The 21,018-nt window shown below is 36.4% G+C and overlaps 5 protein-coding genes and 1 pseudogene across 11 annotated transcripts in view; 3 read left to right on the forward strand and 3 right to left on the reverse strand.

Moving 5' to 3' along the window:
- Nucleotides 1–1,920: 1,920 nt before the first annotated feature.
- On the forward strand, nucleotides 1,921–13,827 carry LOC148913754 (uncharacterized). The gene is made up of 8 exons (XM_089039078.1): nucleotides 1,921–2,039; nucleotides 2,576–2,641; nucleotides 3,690–4,924; nucleotides 5,338–5,401; nucleotides 5,745–5,798; nucleotides 5,889–5,925; nucleotides 12,042–12,549; nucleotides 12,834–13,827. Exons 1-8 carry the CDS (start codon nucleotides 2,010–2,012, stop codon nucleotides 13,585–13,587), a joined length of 2,748 nt encoding a protein of 915 aa, XP_088895204.1. The 5' UTR covers nucleotides 1,921–2,009; the 3' UTR covers nucleotides 13,588–13,827.
- Nucleotides 7,027–9,994, reverse strand: LOC148913755 (uncharacterized). Its single transcript, XM_089035360.1, has 2 exons — nucleotides 9,966–9,994; nucleotides 7,027–9,350 (listed from the first exon to the last, which is right to left on the reverse strand). Exons 1-2 carry the CDS (start codon nucleotides 9,984–9,986, stop codon nucleotides 8,088–8,090), a joined length of 1,284 nt encoding a protein of 427 aa, XP_088891486.1. The 5' UTR covers nucleotides 9,987–9,994; the 3' UTR covers nucleotides 7,027–8,087.
- The window catches only part of LOC116296762 (uncharacterized), a 46,084-nt gene continuing 35,920 nt past the window's right edge, over nucleotides 10,855–21,018 (forward strand). For 4 of the 5 annotated variants that reach the window (XR_016120739.1, XR_016120743.1, XM_089035392.1 and 1 more), the window contains exon 1: nucleotides 10,855–10,935. The gene's annotated coding sequence lies outside the window, so the exon portion shown is untranslated. The remainder of the gene's footprint in view (nucleotides 10,936–21,018) is intronic. The other variant, XM_089035387.1, reaches the window with a different exon arrangement.
- Nucleotides 10,942–18,881, forward strand: LOC148913756 (uncharacterized). 2 transcript variants are annotated; one of them, XM_089035371.1, is made up of 4 exons: nucleotides 10,942–11,327; nucleotides 16,472–16,639; nucleotides 16,943–17,203; nucleotides 17,376–18,881. In XM_089035371.1, exons 2-4 carry the CDS (start codon nucleotides 16,540–16,542, stop codon nucleotides 18,140–18,142), a joined length of 1,128 nt encoding a protein of 375 aa, XP_088891497.1. In that variant the 5' UTR covers nucleotides 10,942–11,327; nucleotides 16,472–16,539; the 3' UTR covers nucleotides 18,143–18,881. The 2 variants fall into 2 exon arrangements, with proteins under 2 accessions (XP_088891497.1, XP_088891493.1); XM_089035367.1 differs by lacking the exon at nucleotides 10,942–11,327 and having other exon boundaries at nucleotides 16,235–16,639.
- On the reverse strand, nucleotides 13,970–15,957 carry LOC148913757 (uncharacterized; annotated as a pseudogene). The gene is made up of 2 exons (XR_016120734.1): nucleotides 15,753–15,957; nucleotides 13,970–15,051 (listed from the first exon to the last, which is right to left on the reverse strand). The product of XR_016120734.1 is annotated as an uncharacterized LOC148913757 (transcript).
- On the reverse strand, nucleotides 18,826–20,796 carry LOC148913758 (uncharacterized). Its single transcript, XM_089035407.1, has 3 exons — nucleotides 20,561–20,796; nucleotides 20,352–20,478; nucleotides 18,826–20,129 (listed from the first exon to the last, which is right to left on the reverse strand). Exons 1-3 carry the CDS (start codon nucleotides 20,650–20,652, stop codon nucleotides 19,878–19,880), a joined length of 471 nt encoding a protein of 156 aa, XP_088891533.1. The 5' UTR covers nucleotides 20,653–20,796; the 3' UTR covers nucleotides 18,826–19,877.

Consider the following 21,018-nt stretch of genomic DNA (forward strand, 5'->3'; position numbering starts at 1 on the left):
TCGGAGCGCAATTTGATTTTGAAGTTGCTGGACTCTCAAAAGATAAAGCAGCATCATAAGTTTTTGCTGGATGTAAATCAGATCTTGAAAAACAAAACAAAAACAATAATAATAATAAAAAAACAAGGAAGAAAAATAGAGAGGTGATGATGTTTCGAGGCAATATTTTAGTACTGTAAACACTCGTGTCGCGACGCGGAAAACACGTCATGTTGCAGGGTTTTGATTTGATTTTTTTAATATACTATCTTTGATACTAGAAATCTTAGCTAAATATTTGTGTGTTTTGGTTCATCTATATATTAGAGCACTTTCCGCACTTTCCGCTTTCTGCGTTTTACCGCGACCCGAACACACCTAGTCTCCCCCACAGCCGCTTTCAGTGTCGTCACGCAACGCTTTCTCCACTGAGTAGCGGCTGCTTACCCGAGCACAACATTCCTTTCCTATTGTTTGTGTTCAACCAATCAGATAAGTCTCATTGTGTTTCAAGAACCAATCAAAACGTTTCGAATTTGACAACTTGTAAACATTCATGAGAGAAATAATTCTAAGACGCAATAGAGTGGAAGTTGGAGAAAATCTTTGGGAAATTAAAATTGAATTCGTTCTTGTTAAATGTTTAATGCCCAAAAAAAGTTATTGGAGACGGAACTAAGTGTTATCTTTGTTCATAAAGAAAGAAAAGATTTATATTTTTATAAGTTTAGCTATCGACATTGTTTTATCGGCCGATAGTGAATTCGAGTTTGTACTTGCTATCGAGCTCGTACCAAAATATTAGAAGCAAAAATAAACTGGAAAACTTTTTTAAAAAGCGTAATTTAGACTCATGGAAGTTAAACGAGACGACTCAAGATTTAAGATATTGAATTCGAAAATAAAGTCTGAATTTTAATAAACGAAGAAGATGAGCCGCGCAGATCACTTTTTTAAACTACGAATGCAGTGTAAAGCTAAAGAAAATCGCAAAAAGGCTAGATAACTTTTAAATCTGACACTGTCACACCGATGACTTCTACGGGTATTCATTGTAAACTTCTGGGTAACGCTCACAGTTCTGGTATTTACTTCGCGTATACTGCTAGGATTAGCTCAAATTTGATACTGTTAGAAAATTTGTTTTGTTTTGTTTTGTTCACACTGTTAGAAAAGTCGTGAAAAGTGAACACGAATCGTTAGCTAAAGCGTTATCTTATGGCCAACCTTCTAACGTCGCGTTAGCAGTTTATATGAAATGTCAAGAATTTCGAACTCCTGTTATTCAAAAAGTCCTCGAGCTTGTCTCGAAATAAATTACTGGGCTATGCTCTAGAGCGCCAATATTTTATTCCTTTGAGCGATTTCCCATATCCAGTAGGCAGATTTTCAAAGAAATCTTTTTTTTCTTGTAAAATCTTTCGTATGGCGTCTTTCTGATGATCATTAAACTGTTTGATGCGAAATTTCTTAGCTGCTACCTCGAATACTTCCTCTAACGACGCATCTTATTTTCCATATGGCGCGAATGGTTCCTGGATTTCGAGAACTAAGCCGTGATTGGTTAATTCATAGGAAAGGAATGTTGTGCTCGGGTAAGCAGCCGCTACTCAGGGGAGAAAGCGTTGCGTTGAGTGACGACACTGATCGAAAGCGGCAGCGGGGGAGCTAGAACACAGCAGGCCGAACAATTTTTATGTCGAAGCCAATTTTTGTCATGAATCAAAATAACTCGGACAATTTTTGTCCGTCTAGTGTGAAGGACCCGATCTTACTAGTACGGTGGCTTGTAAGGGCCAACCACATACAAAAAAACTTGCCTTTTATCGCGCGATAAAGCCTCTCTGATTATCGCGCGATAAAGCAACTTATCGCGCGATAAAGCAACTTATCGCGCGATAAAACAACTTATCGCGCGATAACAAAACTTAGTCACTATCGCGCGATAAATATCAACTTATCGCGCGATAAAACAACTTATCGCGCGATAACACTTTACTAGTGTTCAGGCTCCTACGGTCATTACGCACATGGACAAGATGGCGAGCGAAGTTGAGAAGGTGAGTTAAACGTATGTAACAAATTGATGTCTTTATCCTTCAAAGGTAGGGTTTTCTTAGAAAAAATAATTAATAAGTTTTAATAAGTATTTGATTCATTTAAAAGCCATTTCACTTTAACAAACAGTGTTTTTCTTGCTTCTGCGTTCTTGTTTAAATGGTTTGCTTGTTTATGTATTTTGATCAACATCAAATTACTACAATTTGATCAACCTTTTCACATGGATAAAGACCTCCCTTTCTTTTTTTATCTTTAGTTAATGGTTCATTTGAAATTTCGAAGTCAATAGACATGGATTTCTATTATCCTTATCACTTTCAATAGAATTCCAATCAATTCAGATCCAATCAAAGGTCGAATCGATAAACATAACAAGCTCCTTTCATTGTTTCCCTCTCTTGGGAATGATTTTTCATTTCCTGGGGGAATTCCACCCAATTGTCATACAAACTCTCTCATTGTGTATATTGTAAATGATTAGATCTCATTAACAAGTTGGTTATTTATATATTAAATTATATATAATTTTCTGTAGGTATGTGACTTTTTGAAAGAAAGAGGAGTAACTAATGCGGTCACCGAGAATTTCATGGAGGAAAAGGTTAGCAAATTTGTAGTTTTCACACTGATATTCATATCTGTTGTCGTCATGCACAACTCACTAGTATGATTATGTCACATAATCCATCTTGCGGGGAGTGGTACCTAGCATTCATATATAGACAACATTCTGACATCTGAAATTACCCACAAATATGGGAAAGCATATATATAGGATTATACCTTGGAAAATCAGTAGCATTTTATCGATTTTATAATATTTAACTTGTTTTGAATGTGCTGAAAAGGAATCTACTAGTTTCTAGCCTTAGCATCATCCCCTCCAAGAGAGGAGAGGGGAACTGGGGAGGAGACTGATATTCAGGCCATTCTTGTACCCAGAACTTCTGATATAATAGATACAATCCTAAGCTCTGGACCACCCTGTTGGTATATCAAATTTAATTGGCTGATAGGCACAGCAATAGCAATAGCAAAATTTCTAATGGATGTCAAATTCCTGAAATGCCAGTAGAGAATTTTCTGTGTTTTAGATGATTTTTCCATGTCAAATTATAGCAGTTTTGAAATATTTTTTAAACAATTATTATGAGAACAACAATTTAACATCTTGTTAATGTTTCAAGCATAAATACACATTCTTAAGTGGCAAAACTATTTTCCAGTGACAGTGAAATAGTGACTTAAACTCGCCAAACCATTTTAGAAAAACACAAGGATTCAAGCTCTACTAGTTCTTTTGATTTGTGGAGGGATATACAGCTTGGGTGGTCATGTGACCAAAATAGCAAATTCCAATTGGACAGAAACCTTATGAACTATTAATGAATATCATAACTTTATACAAAGATGTTTTTATAATAATTGTTTAAAACATATTTCAAAACTGCTATAATTTGACATGGAAAAATAGATCAGAAGATCTGGGTACAAGAATGATACTCAGGCCAACTAGTTACTATAGATATTATTATTATAGACAGGCCTGCAAGAGAAAGACCCCACAACAAAGAATGAAGTTGGACAGACTTAACATGGAATTAGTCTTATGTTGCATGCCTGTCATAATTGATTTTATTCTTTTTTAGATGGACTTTGCAGCAGTTCAGTATGCTTCTGAGGAAGTCTTAACCACCTTTGGATTAAAAGCTAGAGGGGATATCTTCGCTTTGAAAAGGTTTTGCGATACACAATTATTGAATACAAGTGCTAGCCCAAGTGATGTTTCAGAAGCCTTAAAGAACAGGGAAAAAAGGAAAAAAGAGCTTTATGACATAATAACACAAAGTAAAAAAAAAAAAGGCACGTCTGATGAAAAGACACAGTCAACTAGAAAAAGAAATGTAAGCCTTGGATGGCTGCATTATGATGAAAAGAAGGAAAAATACTGTTCTGTCCGCCATTCTAGAGGTTGTGGAAGTCGTGATGTAGCCCTAAGTGTTGACAGTACTAAGGAGGATATCTTAGCACGTGCAAAGTCATTATTTTTTCCAAATAACACATCAGTATTTGGAAATTCATGTGACATGATGTTTAATTTGGGAAATTTTAAAGAAGAAGTTATTACTGGCCTATTTTCACTTGGTGCATATTTGCAAACACACAAACTTTCGAGACTCAGGCTCTACTTAATTTCAAAAAAAGTACCTGCATCTGAAAAGAATACAACACTTGTAGACTCTGATGATAATAAAGATCTGCCTTCAGCAAGTCTACTCTTAGGCACTACACAAGAGCGCAACACTTTAAGATCTGTTCAGGATAGAGAATATCTTGAATCGCTTTGTGCAGATCAAGAGAAAGAAAAACAAAAGGAAACAGAAAAGAGGGAAGAAGTTTATGAAAGAGATAGAGATCAGAGACTTAAAAGTCTGAGGCTGGCTAGACAAAACAGAATCCCATCAGAGCCTTCAACCACAGAGATGCATGTTACAGTACAAGTGCGCCACTATGAAAAAGGAGTAATTAGACGAAGATTCCATGATAGTAATAGTATGATGGCAGTTTATGACTGGGTGGGGTCATTAAGCAAACTTCCGGAACATTTTCATTTATCTGTTGAGCCAAGTTGTGCTTTAACACCTGATGAGCCTGTAGCAGTCGTAGAGGGGAAAATGGTACATATGACAGTCACTGAAGATCCTATACCAATGGCAAAAGAGTCGAATGAACAAGAGATCTCCTTCATTGGATATGGTCCTGATCGAAGTGATCAGCTTCCTGATGATACAATGCTTGATAACAACAAAAATGAGATGGCAGGCTTTGACATTGAACATGTGAATGAAGATGTTCCTAACCAACTCTTGGCTGATGATGAAAGGTAAGATTTTCAGCAAAATTATATGGCTAATTTAATTTCTTCCGAATTACCTTAAAAGGTAGTTTGGGAATCATAGTTATTTTTAAATTTTTTTTGTCAACAACAAAAGTTCAACAAAAGTTGGAGGTAGTTACAATAAATCACTGTACTGCTGTTTTGAAATAATTTTGTGGGGCTGGTGTTGGGTCTGTTTTCTCCCATTTTCAGTCGAAGCCAGAGTATCAGATTGGCAATACAATACCAGAATCAGCTTTATCCTTTGCCACTATGCAGAGCCGTTTGTGTTGAAAGAAGTCCCCCAAAGAAACAAAAATAGCTCTGTGGATAATTATCATTGTGATGGTATGGCTTTTGTACCAGAAAATAATTAATCAATTAGGAGTTTTTATTAACTTGTATAAACTACTTTTCAGTTCCCCTGAAGATGACATTGTGATGCCATCTGTACTAACATCACAGCCAGTTCCACAACATGAGGTACTTATTTGTGTTAGAATTCTCAGTCAACACATTTTTAAATTCAATTTATCAAATAAATCTTAACGTAATTTATTATTAAAGTGTTAAGATGTTTTTAAAATTCTTGATTGTGTAACACCTGTAAACCACAATCAGGTGTACTTTGGCCATGAGCAGTTGGATTGTTCAAGTATGTAAACGCTGTCAATATGCGTTCACTAACTACAACACCTGGGTTGAGATAACCTAAACCTCTCTGTCTTTGCTAAGTGCTATAAAGATTATGATATTATTTAATCTGCACAGACCAAGTTTACTAGTAATTTGATTTAATTACCTATTCAACATTATATTATTATAGAGAGGGTGTCACTTCAGACAGGTGATGTTACCACAAATCCTGCAGCAAGTAGAGGTAATAGTGAAATTGTTTATGTACGTAATGGTGTAAAATGTAAAACCATTCTTTTATACTCACTGGCATGTTCCCTGTATGCATCAACAGAGCAAACATCCAGGCCATGCTACTTGGCGAAGAGGAGGTATCTGAAGATCTCTTATTAAATAGTTACATGGAGTATCTTGGCTCTTATGAGGGAGGCAGGTTAGCAGAAATATTGAGTTCCTCAAGTCTGGATAATGAAGACAAACAATTTATCATTGACTTGGAAGACAGAGTAGGGTTGCAAATAAATCCTGATACACCAACAACAGCAAGAAAGATTGTACTCGAGCTCGCAAATAATGAGTTATTACAGCTCCCATTGCACACTATGTCCAAGGTTAAGTCAGGAATGATGGCGTGCCAGCAAGGAAAAAACATTTGGCAGAATATTTCTGAACAAGACATCGATGGAATTTATGGCAGGCAAGCTCCAGAACCAAGTAAGGTAGCATCATTGGTCATCACAAGACAGGAGGAGCTGACTAAAGAAGAAGCAAAAATCTTCAGTTACTAGAAGCGATATATCAACTCGGCTGACAAGAAAAGATGCGAAGAGTTTCTAAGATACTGCACAGCAAGCAGCACCATCGTGGTAGACGAAATCAAAGTAGCCTTTTTCAAACCGTCTTCCCTTCAACCTCTTCCAAGAGCTCACACATGTGGAGCTGTGCTTGAATTGCCGTCATCAGGCTATTCTTCGTACAATCTTTTCAAGAATACGATGGATTCTCTTCTCGAAAATCCACTTGCTTACCACTTCAAATTTGCATAAACAGACTCTGATTCTACTGGTTTATCAGTTGTAAAGGCTTTTAGAGGCTAGAAAGACCACATGTACAATTTCTTTTCAATTGTTGAGATGTTGTTGTTTATCACATATAGTTCAGTATTAAGCAGACCAAACTTTATAATGACTTTTCCTTATTTCTTTGTACCTTGCAGGGCATTGAGTCAGTTGTTGTCTTGTCTAGAAATGTCCTGTTGGTGTAGGGAACCATACTTTAATCAACTTATATTAAAGCCTCTCTGTTCACATTTATTATTTCATTGTAGTTGAGTTTCAGTTCGTTTGAGCTTTGCACATATTGGAATTATCACTCCACATTGAACTTCAGGTGATAACAGACTTTCCAACTGTTTTTACGTGCAAGAGTGACTGTGTACAGTTGTTGTTAGTAGCTCTTACTTCACTATAGGATGATTCAAAAATGATTTTATTGATGACAGCAATTTATCATTTGATAGATGAAATATCCATGGAATTGTCAAGAAATAAAAAATATCTTAACAGTTACTGTATTTATCAACTTACTTTGAAGTAGATAGAGTGCAAACAATAGATTACAAACACTATAAGTGTGTAACATAAATACCACTAAATACTGCTAAATTATGCTAATCCTATTGTTTTCTATTAATAATAATAATAATAATAATAATAATTACATGTTTTACCAGGGTAAGCTCGTCAGCAAACAGCTGTTATCAAGGAGCGCCCTGGGATTAGCAATTAATTAGCACTATTTACTACTAAATAGTGGAAATTGTTGCACACTCTTAGTGTTTGTACTCTATAATGGTGAAACTTTAGTAATACTAAATAGCACAATTTCATGCAAAGTCCGTTGTTTTCTATTGTTTAATTAGCACTATATGTTTTGTACTATTTAGTAATTAGTGTTTCGCGGATTAATTGTTTGCACTCTTACTATTAAGATTTTAAAACACCTGAATTATGCATTAACTAATCAAGACCACATAGGAACAGACTCCTTCCTTTCGGGACTCCAGTTAGTTTGGGCAGGATTGATTGTATTATCTTTTTTGGGGCAAAATCAGGTATCTGTTAAATCACACCTCTCTGCTCACAGTGTTGAGTTTTGCTGAGGGAGGAAAATTGGAGAACCCAGAGAAAAACCCTTGTAGCATGAGAGAGAATGACTCATCAAACAAACTCAGGTCACCTATGACCAAAGCTGGAATCAAACCAAGGTCACAGTGTTGAAAGGCCAGCATTCTCACTACTATGCCACCAATGCACGAAAGAAGTTTCTAAAGTTTTCGTCCATCACCACAATGGTAAAGTGTGATAACATTTTTCTTTCTGGTAAACCATACATTTTTGTAATGAAAATAAATAAATAAAAATTTGACAAAAAGTAGAAGAGTGGTGATAAATATATTACAGTTTTCATTCATACCAAAACAACAATAATTACGCCACCATTGTTCACCATTAAAAAAATGAAGCATGTTTTATTATAGGTCACTCAAATGACTAAGAATGTCAAAGTACAGATTTAAAGCTTCATTTGCATTTGCAGCATGTGTAAGACCATAATCTTCCATAATCATTGCAGCAGTCTCATTAAACTCTTTACTGCAACCTCTTATTAATGGTTCCTCAGCACATAGCTCTTCTGCAATTTCAATGTCATCATTACTGATTGGTACTTTGTAACAATGAGTATCTCTCATTTCAGGTAAAAAGAAAAGCATATCGGGTATACCACTAGGACAATTTATATTAGTACTTTTTCGTATGCGATGAGTGTTCCACATTTCAGCAACATGGTGAAGTTCCTTTTGTATTACTGGCATAAAACAAAACTTGAGACATTCTACCTCAATAGGATTGCTGTCATTATACTGTGCAGATTCTCTTAACTGCTTAAAAAAATTAATCCACCAATCAGAGTTACTCTTCCTAAGATGTGACCACCATGCTTCAATCCTTTGATTGGAGACAGATTTTCCATACAAGAAACTCTTTTCTCTGGCAAAAGCATCATCATCATCAGCCCTTATAAATCTTTGAATGTGAGCAATATTTACATTTTCTGTGCCACAATCACCCCTAACTATCCTGGGAACTCCTGACAATTGCCTCACACAATCAATGTAATATTTAGCAACAATGTTTGGGTTATTGTTTGAAGAGGCAACTTCAAGCCAGAGAATGCGGCGACTATATCCATCTATGGCTCCATGAATGCAAAAGCCAAATGGCTTGAGTTTGTCATAGCCATCTAAATGCCAGATGTAATTTGGTCCTTTTGCAAAATACTGTCGACGCCGTAACTTGTGACTTGACCGTTTCTCAACACCCTCTGCATCTAGTCCTCTTAGCACCAAACGTACACTTTCTCTTGATGTAACCAAGGAATACTTGTTTCTCAACAGTTGATGCATTTGTCGATAGCCTAAACAGCTTCCACTACCCTGAAGTTCTATTTCAATTGCATTAACGATATTCTCTGTGTTGGAATGGTCTTTTCGTCTTCTTAAGTTGCACTCCTTGAGAATGCGCTTGAGTTGCCGAAGACTTAAGGAGATGCCATGGTAAAGTGCCAAAAATGCAAGAATTTCAACATATTCTAAACCTAAATGGAAATACTGTGTGATGATAGCTACTGCCGGCCTGTTGATCCGGTCTGCCTCAATGGCTGGTATGTAGGAAGGAAGAACACATTCTGTCATTGGAAGGTAGAACACGAACAGTAGAAAGATCATTTTACACTCCTATAAAGAGAGAATTTTACTGAAGATTAGCTTGAGTTAGTCTAAATACTAAGCACTTACCAAAATGATTTGCATCTGCAACAATGAAGATAAAAATCTCTGGAGCACCAAACCAAAAAATGCACTATTTTATATATAGGTTCTGTTAGCAACATAAAAGTTAATGCAACATTTTTATGTGACAAGCATTGGGGAAGTGGGGGCTAGCCTAGAGTTAGGGTGCCCCCTCCCCCCCTTCCCCTGGTTTCACTGCACCTATAACATTATCTCACTAGTATTAACTTTCACCTGCCCTCACCTGTTGTTAAAGGCATCAATTTATTTTAAGGTCTTTCATAGTTAGCTGACATGCACTCAATTGAAAGATAACATTAAAAAACGCATTGCTATCGATATAAAAACATAAAATAATTAATTAAAGATAAAACGAAATTCACCCAGCTACCTGGAATTCGAAGTTTAAGTTATACCATGTTTATACCGTAATATAATCAAATAAAGCAGGGAAACACGCTTTCTTTTAGAGTCTAGTACAACTATTCACTTTTCCTATGGTTCCCATGCTAATTGCTTTAAAAAAAACCAATTCGAAGGGCGGAAATTCAGTTAACTCACCTTCTCAACTTCGCTCGCCATCTTGTCCATGTGCGTAATGACCGTAGGAGCCTGAACACTAGTAAAGTGTTATCGCGCGATAAGTGTTTATCGCGCGATAAGTTGATATTTATCGCGCGATAGTGACTAAGTTTTGTTATCGCGCGATAAGTTGTTTTATCGCGCGATAAGTTGCTTTATCGCGCGATAGTGACTAAGTTTTGTTATCGCGCGATAATTTGTTTTATCGCGCGATAAGTTGCTTTATCGCGCGATAAGTTGATATTTATCGCGCGATAGTGACTAAGTTTTGTTATCGCGCGATAAGTTGCTTTATCGCGCGATAAGTTGCTTTATCGCGCGATAATCAGAGAGGCTTTATCGCGCGATAAAAGGCAAGTTTTTTTGTATGTGGTTGGCCCTTACAAGCCACCGTATACTAGGCTAAATTTATAGTGATTTGCAAAAAACATCTGTTAACATCAGTCGTTTCCTAGTGCGAAAGTAACTTCTTCATCTTATCAAAATTTGTCTCGCTTTACCGAACTTCAAAGACGCCATCGGCCTGCTTCGAAGCAGAAAATATTTTTTTTCAAACGTCATAAATGTCGATCAGATATCTTGATCCTTAACACAATCAAGATACTAAAAGGGATAATGTAACTTTTTTCAAAGAATATGTAGAAGAATATGTAGAAAATATTCGGTTAAAAAATATGTTTATTCACATTGCGCTTAGTTCTTGGAATCATGCCATGATTTCAATTATTAAAATTGGCAAATGTAAACAACATAATTTACCTTTTCATCATTACTGTAAACAACATTATTCAAGATTATTCATATTTTGACGTTGGCATTGAGTGATATTGTTATTGAGACTATTTTTAGACATTACAAAAAAATTCCAAGAAATCCAACAATTTTTTAAGCGTGATGGCTAGAGAAGTTAGTAGATTGTGGATTTTTATGGTATTTCTTTGGAGAACAGGTAATATGCCAACATTCGGTCCATTCGCCTAAATGCGAATACATCTTCGAATTATACCTTCGAAGAGATACTTATCCGAGATATGGCAAAATACTCTTTGTGACAAAAAAAATCTTGTTAATCACATCGTCATAAAATTTACAAGGATGCAATTGACGAACATTTATTTCTATCACAAAGTACCAGGATTTGGGCATATATCGGTACAGTAAAGTTCTCTTCGAGGGGATTATGATAACGAAATTGTTAGGTTGGAATTTTCTGTTTTGAAAATGTTTTAAACGAAGAAACTGCCACGGGAAAGAGCGTATTTACTTGCAAGCTCTTCAAATGTTAAGCGTACTCGTTCAATGTTCCGGTAAAAGCGAATTATAGAACCTCTGGAGCCCAGGGTAGGTGAATTGTACATCTTTAACTCAGTTTTTAAGTCAGTTTTCCAAATTGTCCGTTGGTGCTTGGCGGCAAAACTACAATTATTATACAAAATCATTATTATTTTGGAAGTGTCTAGATACCCGGGACCCGGGAACGATTTTCAAAATACTAGATACCCGGGAGTTTTTAACTTTTATTAAAAATCCCCGCTAATAATAACTTTCATGGATTCAAAGTCTTCTAACTTTGTTTAGGATAGCAAAGCGCTTCTTAGAATCCTTAGACATTTGATGGATATGCATTCGCCGAGTCTCGCCATACTATATACACGGCGTCCAAGTTGTGGCACTTAGAAAAATTTCACACTAGTAAACAAGGTCCCGGGAACGATTTTCAAAATACTAGATACCCGGGAGTTTTTAATTTTTATTAAAAATCCCCGCTAATAATAACTTTCATGGATTTTTGCGGCGATTTGAGGTGCGATTTTTTCGGCGATTTTCACGGCGACGCAAAATCGCGCGTGTGAACACCCGGCGATTTTACTGCGATTCTTTCTGTAGTTGTGCTGCGTTTTTCTGCGATTTTCTCGGCGATTTATGAAACGCAATCAGTTGTAGCAGCGGTCATAACCATGACGCATGCGTAGTAAAATTTTGTTTCAATTTTTTTGTTTTTAAATTGTAAACAAATATTTGAAAAGCCGTGAAATTTCAGTGTTTTGGGGCCTTGATTTGCTATGAATACTGATGAATCTGACGCTGCAATAGCCTGTTTGTGTACAGCTATTGTCTTAGCGGTTCGCCGGCAGAGGAAGAGGAGAAAACCTCGAACAATTTGGGTAAAACCATGGATCGCGACGAGAGAAGTGGATGGTGCTTTTCACAAACTTTTAAAAGATTTGTCGGATGATCCTTTTCACTACAAGAATTTTTTACGTATGGACCTGGCCACTTTTGAGCTGCTATTAAGCGAAATCGATCCGCTTATCCAAAAACAAGACACGATAATGAGAAAACCAATTTGTCCAGCTGAGCAACTCGCCGTAACTCTACGATTTCTCGCGACCGGCGAGTCATACACCAGTCTCCAGTACCAGTTTAGGATAGGAAAAGGGACACTTTCAGCCTTAATTCCCAACGTATGTCTAGCAATGACAACCAGCTTGGCTTCAAGATACCTTTCGTGTCCAAACACAGTTCAACAGTGGGAAGAAATAGCGGATGGATTTTATCACAGGTAAATATTTATATTATAAATTCGTGTTTACATGGTATAAGTGTTGTTCTTTGATTCAGACAGTTACATCCAAAATTAATTTCTTAAATTGACATTTTTTTTGAAATCACTACACTTTGTATCATTTTCACGGGATGTGTTCATTTTTGTCTCGTAATCTAATGACTTTTATCCATTTTTTGGTAGAGCCACAAAAAATGACTGCATAAATCACCTTTATAGCACTGTGAATACTTACCCAATATACAGTAGCTAAAAACCATTGCTTGTTATTGTAATGACAGGTGGCAGCTGCCCAATTGTCTTGGTGCCATAGATGGTAAGCACGTCAAGATCTTGCACCCCCCTGGTAGTGGCTCAGACTTTTTCAACTACAAAGGGTTCTTCAGCATTGTATTGATGGCAGTGGTAGGGCCAAATGCAGAATTTATTTTTGCAGATGTTGGTTGCCAAGGCAGGATCAGTGATGGTGGGGTCCTAAAGAATACTCTTTTCTACCAAGCCCTTGAAAAACAACAGCTTCATATCCCAGAACCAAAGGAACTTCCAGTTGATGGAGAATTCACTGATTGGAGACCTGTGCTGCCATACTTTTTTGTTGGAGATGATGCTTTTGCCCTCTCTGAAAATCTAATGAAACCATATCCAAACAGAGGTCTGACGGAAGAGCAGCGTGTTTTTAATTATAGACTGTCCCGTGCCAGAAGAGTAAGTGAAAATGCCTTTGGCATTCTGAGTTCCAGGTTTCGTTTGTACCACACAACATTGTGTGTTAAGCCGGAGAATGCAGTATCAATAGTTCATGCAACAATATTGTTACACAACTATCTCATGCAGCAGTGCGAGGGATATGCAGGACTGGCTGATGACCCCAGCAGTGTGAAATATAGTGATGCATCTTCAACTGCAAATATCAACAATCTGACAGTTCCTGGTAGTAATCACAAGCAAAAGGCAAGTGCTGTGAGGGACAAGTTGTGTGATTTTGTCAATGGACCAGGGCAAGTATCTTGGCAGTGGAATATACTTTTACCGTAATTGTCTTGTATCTTGTACAATCAGGGAGTGTTCATTATTGTATTCCTCGTACATAGTAGTTTACTATTCATCATTATTTATGAAATGGTGGTGGGGGGGACTGGCATTTTTGGTGACTACACTTTCATAATCTATATGAACCCCTTGCAAAAAAGCAAAAAATATTACATTGAAACTTGTCTTTAAAAATTATCTTGAAAATCAAGTAACCCCCCAATAAGGTCCCCAAGTCTTTTGCCCTCCCCCATTATTTCACCGCTCCCAACCATAAATAATGAACACTCCCTAAATGGTAGAAAAGAAAAGACTGCATTTTCATTGGTTCATGAAAATCACTGTAAATTTTGCTTTTAAGAGAAAAAGTACAACATAACAGCTAAGATGAACATATAAATAAATATTTATTAGTAACCTTTCATATCACTCAGCCTGTTAATCATTTTGAATATGGCATATAGTGAATGTAAAATATTTATAAATTACATATTTTTGTAATTTTACAATAAAAATTTATTTTGAATAATGCACCCATTAATGTTATGCACCAGGGGGCAGGCCGGGCTTGGGGTGGGGAGTGGGTATTAGATCAACATTTTTTGTCCGACCACGGGGCATTTGCCATATTATAATTCTGTCACGTGACAACTCAGCTCACGTTAGCCAATTAGGTCTATCCTCACCCCTTGTCTGGCTCCCCCCCTCCTCCAGCTGACTTGACATTATAGGGGCATAAGCCAATTTCCAACTTAAAATTTGGCAGAAAAGGCAAAAATATTTCTTAGTAACAACCTTTCATACATGTGTTACAACTCTCCATGAATAGAAATTTATGCTCACTATAATTGAGCAAAACTACTAGGAAATGGTAATTCCCAAACATTTGGTTGTGTTGCTTGGGAATTATTACAAAACTGTGCCTCAAAAAGCAATTGTTGGATCTTAAGTTTCACCATCTCCTTGGCCTGTTTGGTTTTTATTTCTTTTAAAGTGTGACATACGTGTTTGGCAAATAGAGAATCGCCATCTTCCTCTGTGCTAGAAACCCGCTTTTTACCAATATCCTCAAGCACTGACATGGTTCTTTCCAGTAATTTGCTTTCGAGGTCAGTTTTCACAGATGACTTACTACTACGATTCACTGATTTCCTAGAAGCCAACATATCACCTGCATCACTAGAGGCATCCAATGGGGTGTCTGCATAGTCTTCTTTCTCTGAAAACTCCTGCAGGTGTTCATTAATATTTTCCTCATTTTCGTCATCAATGGGGATTTGCACACCTGGGGTTGGTCTTGTCTTTATTGGGGTAATACTGTCAGAGAGGAATCCCAGCATTTTAAACCATTTCCAAGTTGGTACATAGACATCTTTAGTCCCAGTTCCAGTGACCTTGGAAGCTCTTGTCTTCCCCAATTCTTTTCCATAATGGGTCCTTAGGTTTCGCATTTGGATTTTATATCTTCATCTAAGTCACAAGCAAAGGTAAATTATATAAAAGTAATGAACACCAAACATATAGAGTGCAAACAATATAGTCCGTGAATTACAATTTACTAAATAGTACAAAATATAGTGCTAATTTAAACAATAGAAAACAATAGAATTTGCATAAAATTGTACTATTTAGTAAAACTAATGTTCCATGGTTATACTGTTTAAACAACTAAGCTTACAAATTGTGCAGAATAATAACAATACAAATGTATTCAGAAAAATAAAACGACAGATAAAAGCTTATGGATAAAAATGAATGCGTGGTTTGGAATACGAAAGGGGTAATTACCGGTATATAGTCACGATGTGAAGACGAAGAAGTTACAGCCAAAAATTCAACATAATATAAGTTCACAATATATAGTCTGTGAATACTAAATATTCCTGGAAAGTGTAGGCAATAACCATCCTACTATGAATAATATTTTTGACGTTGACGCTACGGGAGACGTTGAAACGCATTGTGAAGAAACCAGTTTTAATGTTGTGGACATCCGCCATTTTGTAAAAGTTTACAATCATGCGTACATTCGTCTGCCCAGGCTTACTCATTATAAAGGGATACCAACGTGAAAAATTCATTTAATAATATCACAAAGACATAAAGACTTAGGTTTATATAATTGCCATAACTAATTCCAAATAAATATCATTGAATAAGTGTATCCTTACCCGTAAAACAGCTACCCGTCTCCTCCTCCAACATCTTTCTTATTGCTTCTCGTGCAGCTTGTTTTTTGTCCGTCCTCTTGAATTCTTCCGAACTTGTATTGAAAAGACAGTCGTACTTGGACCACTGGCTGATCAGAATTTCTTCTTCTTCACTTTTCCATTGCCTTTTTGCTCTTTTTTCTGCTTGTATCTTTTTGGTCGCCATGTTTTTTGTGACGTAACATCATATACAAATCTGCTTTGGGGGGACCCCTAATGCTTGTTTTGGCCTTTTTTTCATGAAAATCGCAGCCAAATCGCAGTGAAATTTGAACATGTTCGAAACCGCTGCGATTTCACGGCGACGTGAATTTCTAGAATCGCAGTAAAATCGCCGGGTGTTCACACGCGCGATTTTGCGTCGCCGTGAAAATCGCCGAAAAAATCGCACCTCAAATTCGCCGCAAAAATCGCCCGTGTGAATCCTTATTGAATCCTTAGACACTTGATGAATATGCAATCGCTGAGTCTCGCCATAGGCAGGTTTCATTGTTGACGTATTTCCGGTGACGTGACCACCCTGAAAACGAAGCTGGCCGTCACGCGGCCGTCAGTTTAGCCATCATTTTGTAAACAAACTGTTGCCCTTTAAAAAGTGTATCTTGATATAATTAAGCTATATTTTTGAAGTTTTGTCACGATGGGTAAAACGTGTATTGTATTGGGTTGTACGAACAAAGATTCGGGGAAACATAGGAAAGAAAATGTGAAGTTTCATCGGATACCAAAAGAGGAGCCCAGGCGAAGCATGTGGATAAAAGCTATCAACAGACGAGAAGAAAACAACGGAAACTTATGGATTCCTTCTTCAGACAACGACAGAATTTGTAGTGAACATTTCGTTATAGGTAAGCTGATCATAAATCGTAATTTTCCCCGTGTATTTGTGATACAGAGTACGCAAAAATAGTATAGAAATGTCTATCTATGTCTATTTATTTCGTGTACAGTTTACGAAAACAAAGTCTTATGTTTTTGTTTTGTTTTGTTTTTTGTTTTTGTATGAGTGAACACGTTTCTCTCAGGAAATATTTAAAAAGGGATTAAAAATATCTACATTCAAAATATTTTTGTTTAAATATCGCTCAAAATCTCCTAAGTGCGTTCATAATCGATGTAAACAATTTGCAATAATTTTTTTTGTGTACTAGGAAAGAGTGATAATCCAGAGAGCCCAGACTATAAACCAACGATGAACATGGGATATTGTAAAGGTTCAGAAACTGCCAGCAGAAGATTTTCTAGAATTTCTAAGCGAAATTATAAAAAGTCACTTGAAGATTTCTTTGCTGAACGATCAAGATCGACAGAAGCCAGCAAACGACGGCATGATGATGATGTGACACGTACAGATACAGAAATGGCAGCAGGCGCTTTATTGGATTTGTCAGAAAATAAAGAGAACAACAAAGGTAGGAAAATGATATCTTAGCTTATATTGTTAAAATACATTTTTTTCTATACAATTTCTTTGTAGAAAAAGTTGTAATAAGTTTTATATATTTTAAAGTTGTTTATATTAAAATTCAGTAAAAATAATATATAGCATATTTTTATTTACATATATTATATTTATTTTTGCAGATCGATTTATACATAATATTTGCTTGAAAAGATTAGCAGAGTTGAATATGGAAAAGAAGGAAATTTTAAGGGAGTTGGCACGTCTTCAAGAACAGATACACTCCTTGACTATTAACAACAAACCAAAAATGAGGGCCTCAACACTCGTGAATCTCTCCACCAATCCAAATGAATCTACTCTTTTCTATACTGGCCTACCATCTCATGAATGCTTTCTCTGGTTAAGTAGTTTCCTTGCAGATTCCTTCCCGTCATCAAATATTCTTGCTTCAGCTGATATTCTTCTTTTGGTTCTAATGAAACTTAGGCTAAATGCACCTCATAGGGATTTATCCTACCGCTTTGACATTTCTCCATCTCTGGTAAGTTCTCTATTAGACAGTGCTCTTCCTGTGTTTGCAAAGCAAATCTGTTTCTTCATTCACTGGCCAACAAGAGAGGAAGCAAGACGATCTCAGCCGCAGTGTATCAAAGATACCTACCCTAGCTGCATTTCTATAGTTGACTGCACTGAAGTTTTTATAGAATGCCCAGGAAACTTCAATGCAAGATCTGCCACCTACAGTAACTATAAGCATGCTAATACAATAAAGTTCTTGGTTAGCATTGCACCATCTGGTGGTGTATCATTCATATCACGTGCATATGGGGGGAGGGCTTCAGATAAAGTCATCAGTTTAGAGTCAGGATATTTAGATTTTATTCAGCATGGAGACACTATCTTAGCTGATAGAGGTTTTTTGATTGTGGATGAAGGTGTTGTCTAGAGGGGCAAAACCCGTCATTCCTGCATATCAGAAAGGAAAGGAGCAGCTTAGTGCAAGAGAGGTGGAGAAGAGTAGGAGAATTGCTCACATTAGGATACATGTGGAGAGAGCAATGGAAAGACTAAAGAACTTTCGAATTCTATCTGGAAAAATGAGCTTGAACATGGTTCCTCATGCTGACAGTATAATGACCATTTGTGCTGCAATTATGAATATGCATCCAAGACTAGTGAACTGAATAAGAAAACTGTTAGCACAACAGTTATGCTGTATAGTGGATTTCTTATGATACAGTACAAACACTAGAGTACAAACACTAAAAGTGTGCAACACTTTGCACTATTTAGTAGTAAATAGTGCTAATTAAACAATAGAAAACAATAGGATTAGCATAATTTAGCAGTATTTAGTGGTATTTATGTTGCACACTTATAGTGTTTGTACTCTATAAGTGTGCAACATAGTACTAAATGTTGCTTAACCATATAAATTCTAATAATATCTTCTATGATTTATTAGATATTGAAAGTATTGCAAACAGCTTTAACTGTTTTTACTCTTACACATACTGTATGTATAATATGTGTGAGCAATGCCAATGCTAAACCAAATAATACGTTTTCCATATGTAATAAATAGAAGAAAGTTATTATGAGCTAGAGCCAAGAATATGTTGATACATGTGATAAGAAAAGCATTTTTGTAAAGCAAAACACCTATTAAAGTATGTATCATTGCAGATTCATCTTCACAGCATCGTATGTCTATAATGTCATTCCTTTTTCTTCTTACAACTAGGACAGAACCATTTGCCAACAGGCTTCCTCTTAACATTTACACATTGATAGTGAAACCACCCAATCTTACATTCCTCGTTGTCACAAAATATCATCTTTCCATACTCTGGTTCCTCACACAGACACCATTTGGTCTCATCCTCCTTGTCATGTCTGTTTTCCAAATGTTTGTCCATTATGTTCCTTGTAAGAATCTCTGGAATAACATGTTCAAGTAAAAACAATGAACAGCGCTCAAGCAACAATTTACAAAAATCTATATCCTTAGGCAATCTAACAATTACCATAGAAACTTCATCTGGACTGGGAAATGTCATTACAACAAAATCACAATAATTACAATTAAATACAAGCATTTGAAATTGAATTTGTGTGTAGTATCTGTGATTTCTAGGAAGCTCAAGATTTTCATCTAAACAAAAATCTGAGTGATGTGCAGCTTCTTCAACAGTTAGAGCCCTATATTTGTAAGGGCACTTTATTTCAAGTGTGCCCTCCGCAACAGTCACAAGATAGTATGCCATCTGCTGTTGCCCCCATGAATGAATTTGCGGTGCTGATTCTGAACCCAGATTTATTACATGTGAAGTTCTTGTGGTTGCTGGATTGCATTTCTTGTAAATATTCTTGAAATGCGATGCTTTCATTGTCTAGTCCCCCATTTCACAGCATCCTTTCTGCTAAGATCATATGACTTGTAGCTCATTATTCTTGTAATGAGGTGGTCAGGGGGTGTTGTCTCTTTTCGGACCAATACATCATGAGCTTTAGTACCTGTGATCCTTCCCTTGCGGTGATCAAACCAAAAGGGGCTCACATTCTGACATTTGGTGAATTCAAAAAGATTGTCAATTTGATGTTCAGTAACAGAATATGCTAGAAAGGTTTCTTGTACTTTATTTGACAGTTGATGATCAGTAAGGGACTTGTTTTCTTCATTATAAAGGCTTGTTAGTGTGAAAAGGAAAATTATTCTCAGACAGTTTCTCAGATGTTGTACTTTGTTGACAAACACCAGGCAATGGAGGAATGAGGTTAAAAAAGGCGGCATAAGGGCAGATTTTGTGAAAAGAAGTAAGTGCAGAGCTATCTGGAAGTGGATCCCTGCTGGATGGTGTAAAAGATTCCACTTTTTTCTTTCTGTTACTGTTGACTAACCCTTGGATGTTATCGACAGTGGTTGGCTTAATCTGAAACAAAATACAACGAAAATTCTTACAACATGTACAGTGTCCTAGCTTAATTGTAAATCTTTACTTCTAAATATTTTAGGCAATCGATTGATGTTTTTACCAGGGTAAAATAAAGAAGCTTCCTTCCTTCCTTCCAAATTGAATGGATTAGATACTCCAATTTGCTTTTTTTTTGATTAGATTTGTACAAAACTGTGTGTGTGTAAATACCATATGTACCTCTTTTTTGAAAACTTTATTCCATTTGCAAGCTTCACTGGTCACAGATGTTTTATTGATTCCATATCTAACACCCAGTTCTACCTTAAACAGCAGGGCTGCAATATGACTACAAGCTTCCCCTAACCTGGAAGAAATATAATTAAAATCATGTCATAAATTGCATAAAAGACATTTATAATATTATTCACTTACAAATTACTACTTACCCTGCAGCACATGTACAATGGGCACAAAATATGTCTGCACTGGTTTTGTGTAAACAGACCCACGGCTGATGAGCTTTTTCCTTCGTTCTCATGGAGGGAAGAACTCCGGCTTTTAAAAAACAGTAGGGTGCTTCTTTAACATCAAACGCTTTGACTTCCTCGACGTGGCCACTTTCGACATATCTACAAACCGGTAAGCGGGTGCAATAAAAAGTACGTAAGTTACTTAACTTTGCGAAATTTATCACGAAAAGTATAGGATTTTGAAAGTCAAAGCAATCTTTTAAATTCCAAACATAACACAGTGTAATTCATTTAAAGAACCTAGTTCAGTTGACTTGTGCTGTAAAAAGTAAAGCAGCTTCAAGACAACAATCTTGTGTTTACATATGCAAATAATATTATCACAATATAAGTGTCATAAACAGCCAATTAGCGACCGCCATATTGCTCAAGTC

Source organism: Actinia tenebrosa, unplaced genomic scaffold (genome assembly GCF_029948245.1).
Source record: "Actinia tenebrosa isolate PJP-AT-01 unplaced genomic scaffold, QUT_ActTen_1.0 PGA_scaffold0__85_contigs__length_37466705, whole genome shotgun sequence".
Lineage (NCBI taxonomy): Eukaryota > Metazoa > Cnidaria > Anthozoa > Actiniaria > Actiniidae > Actinia > Actinia tenebrosa.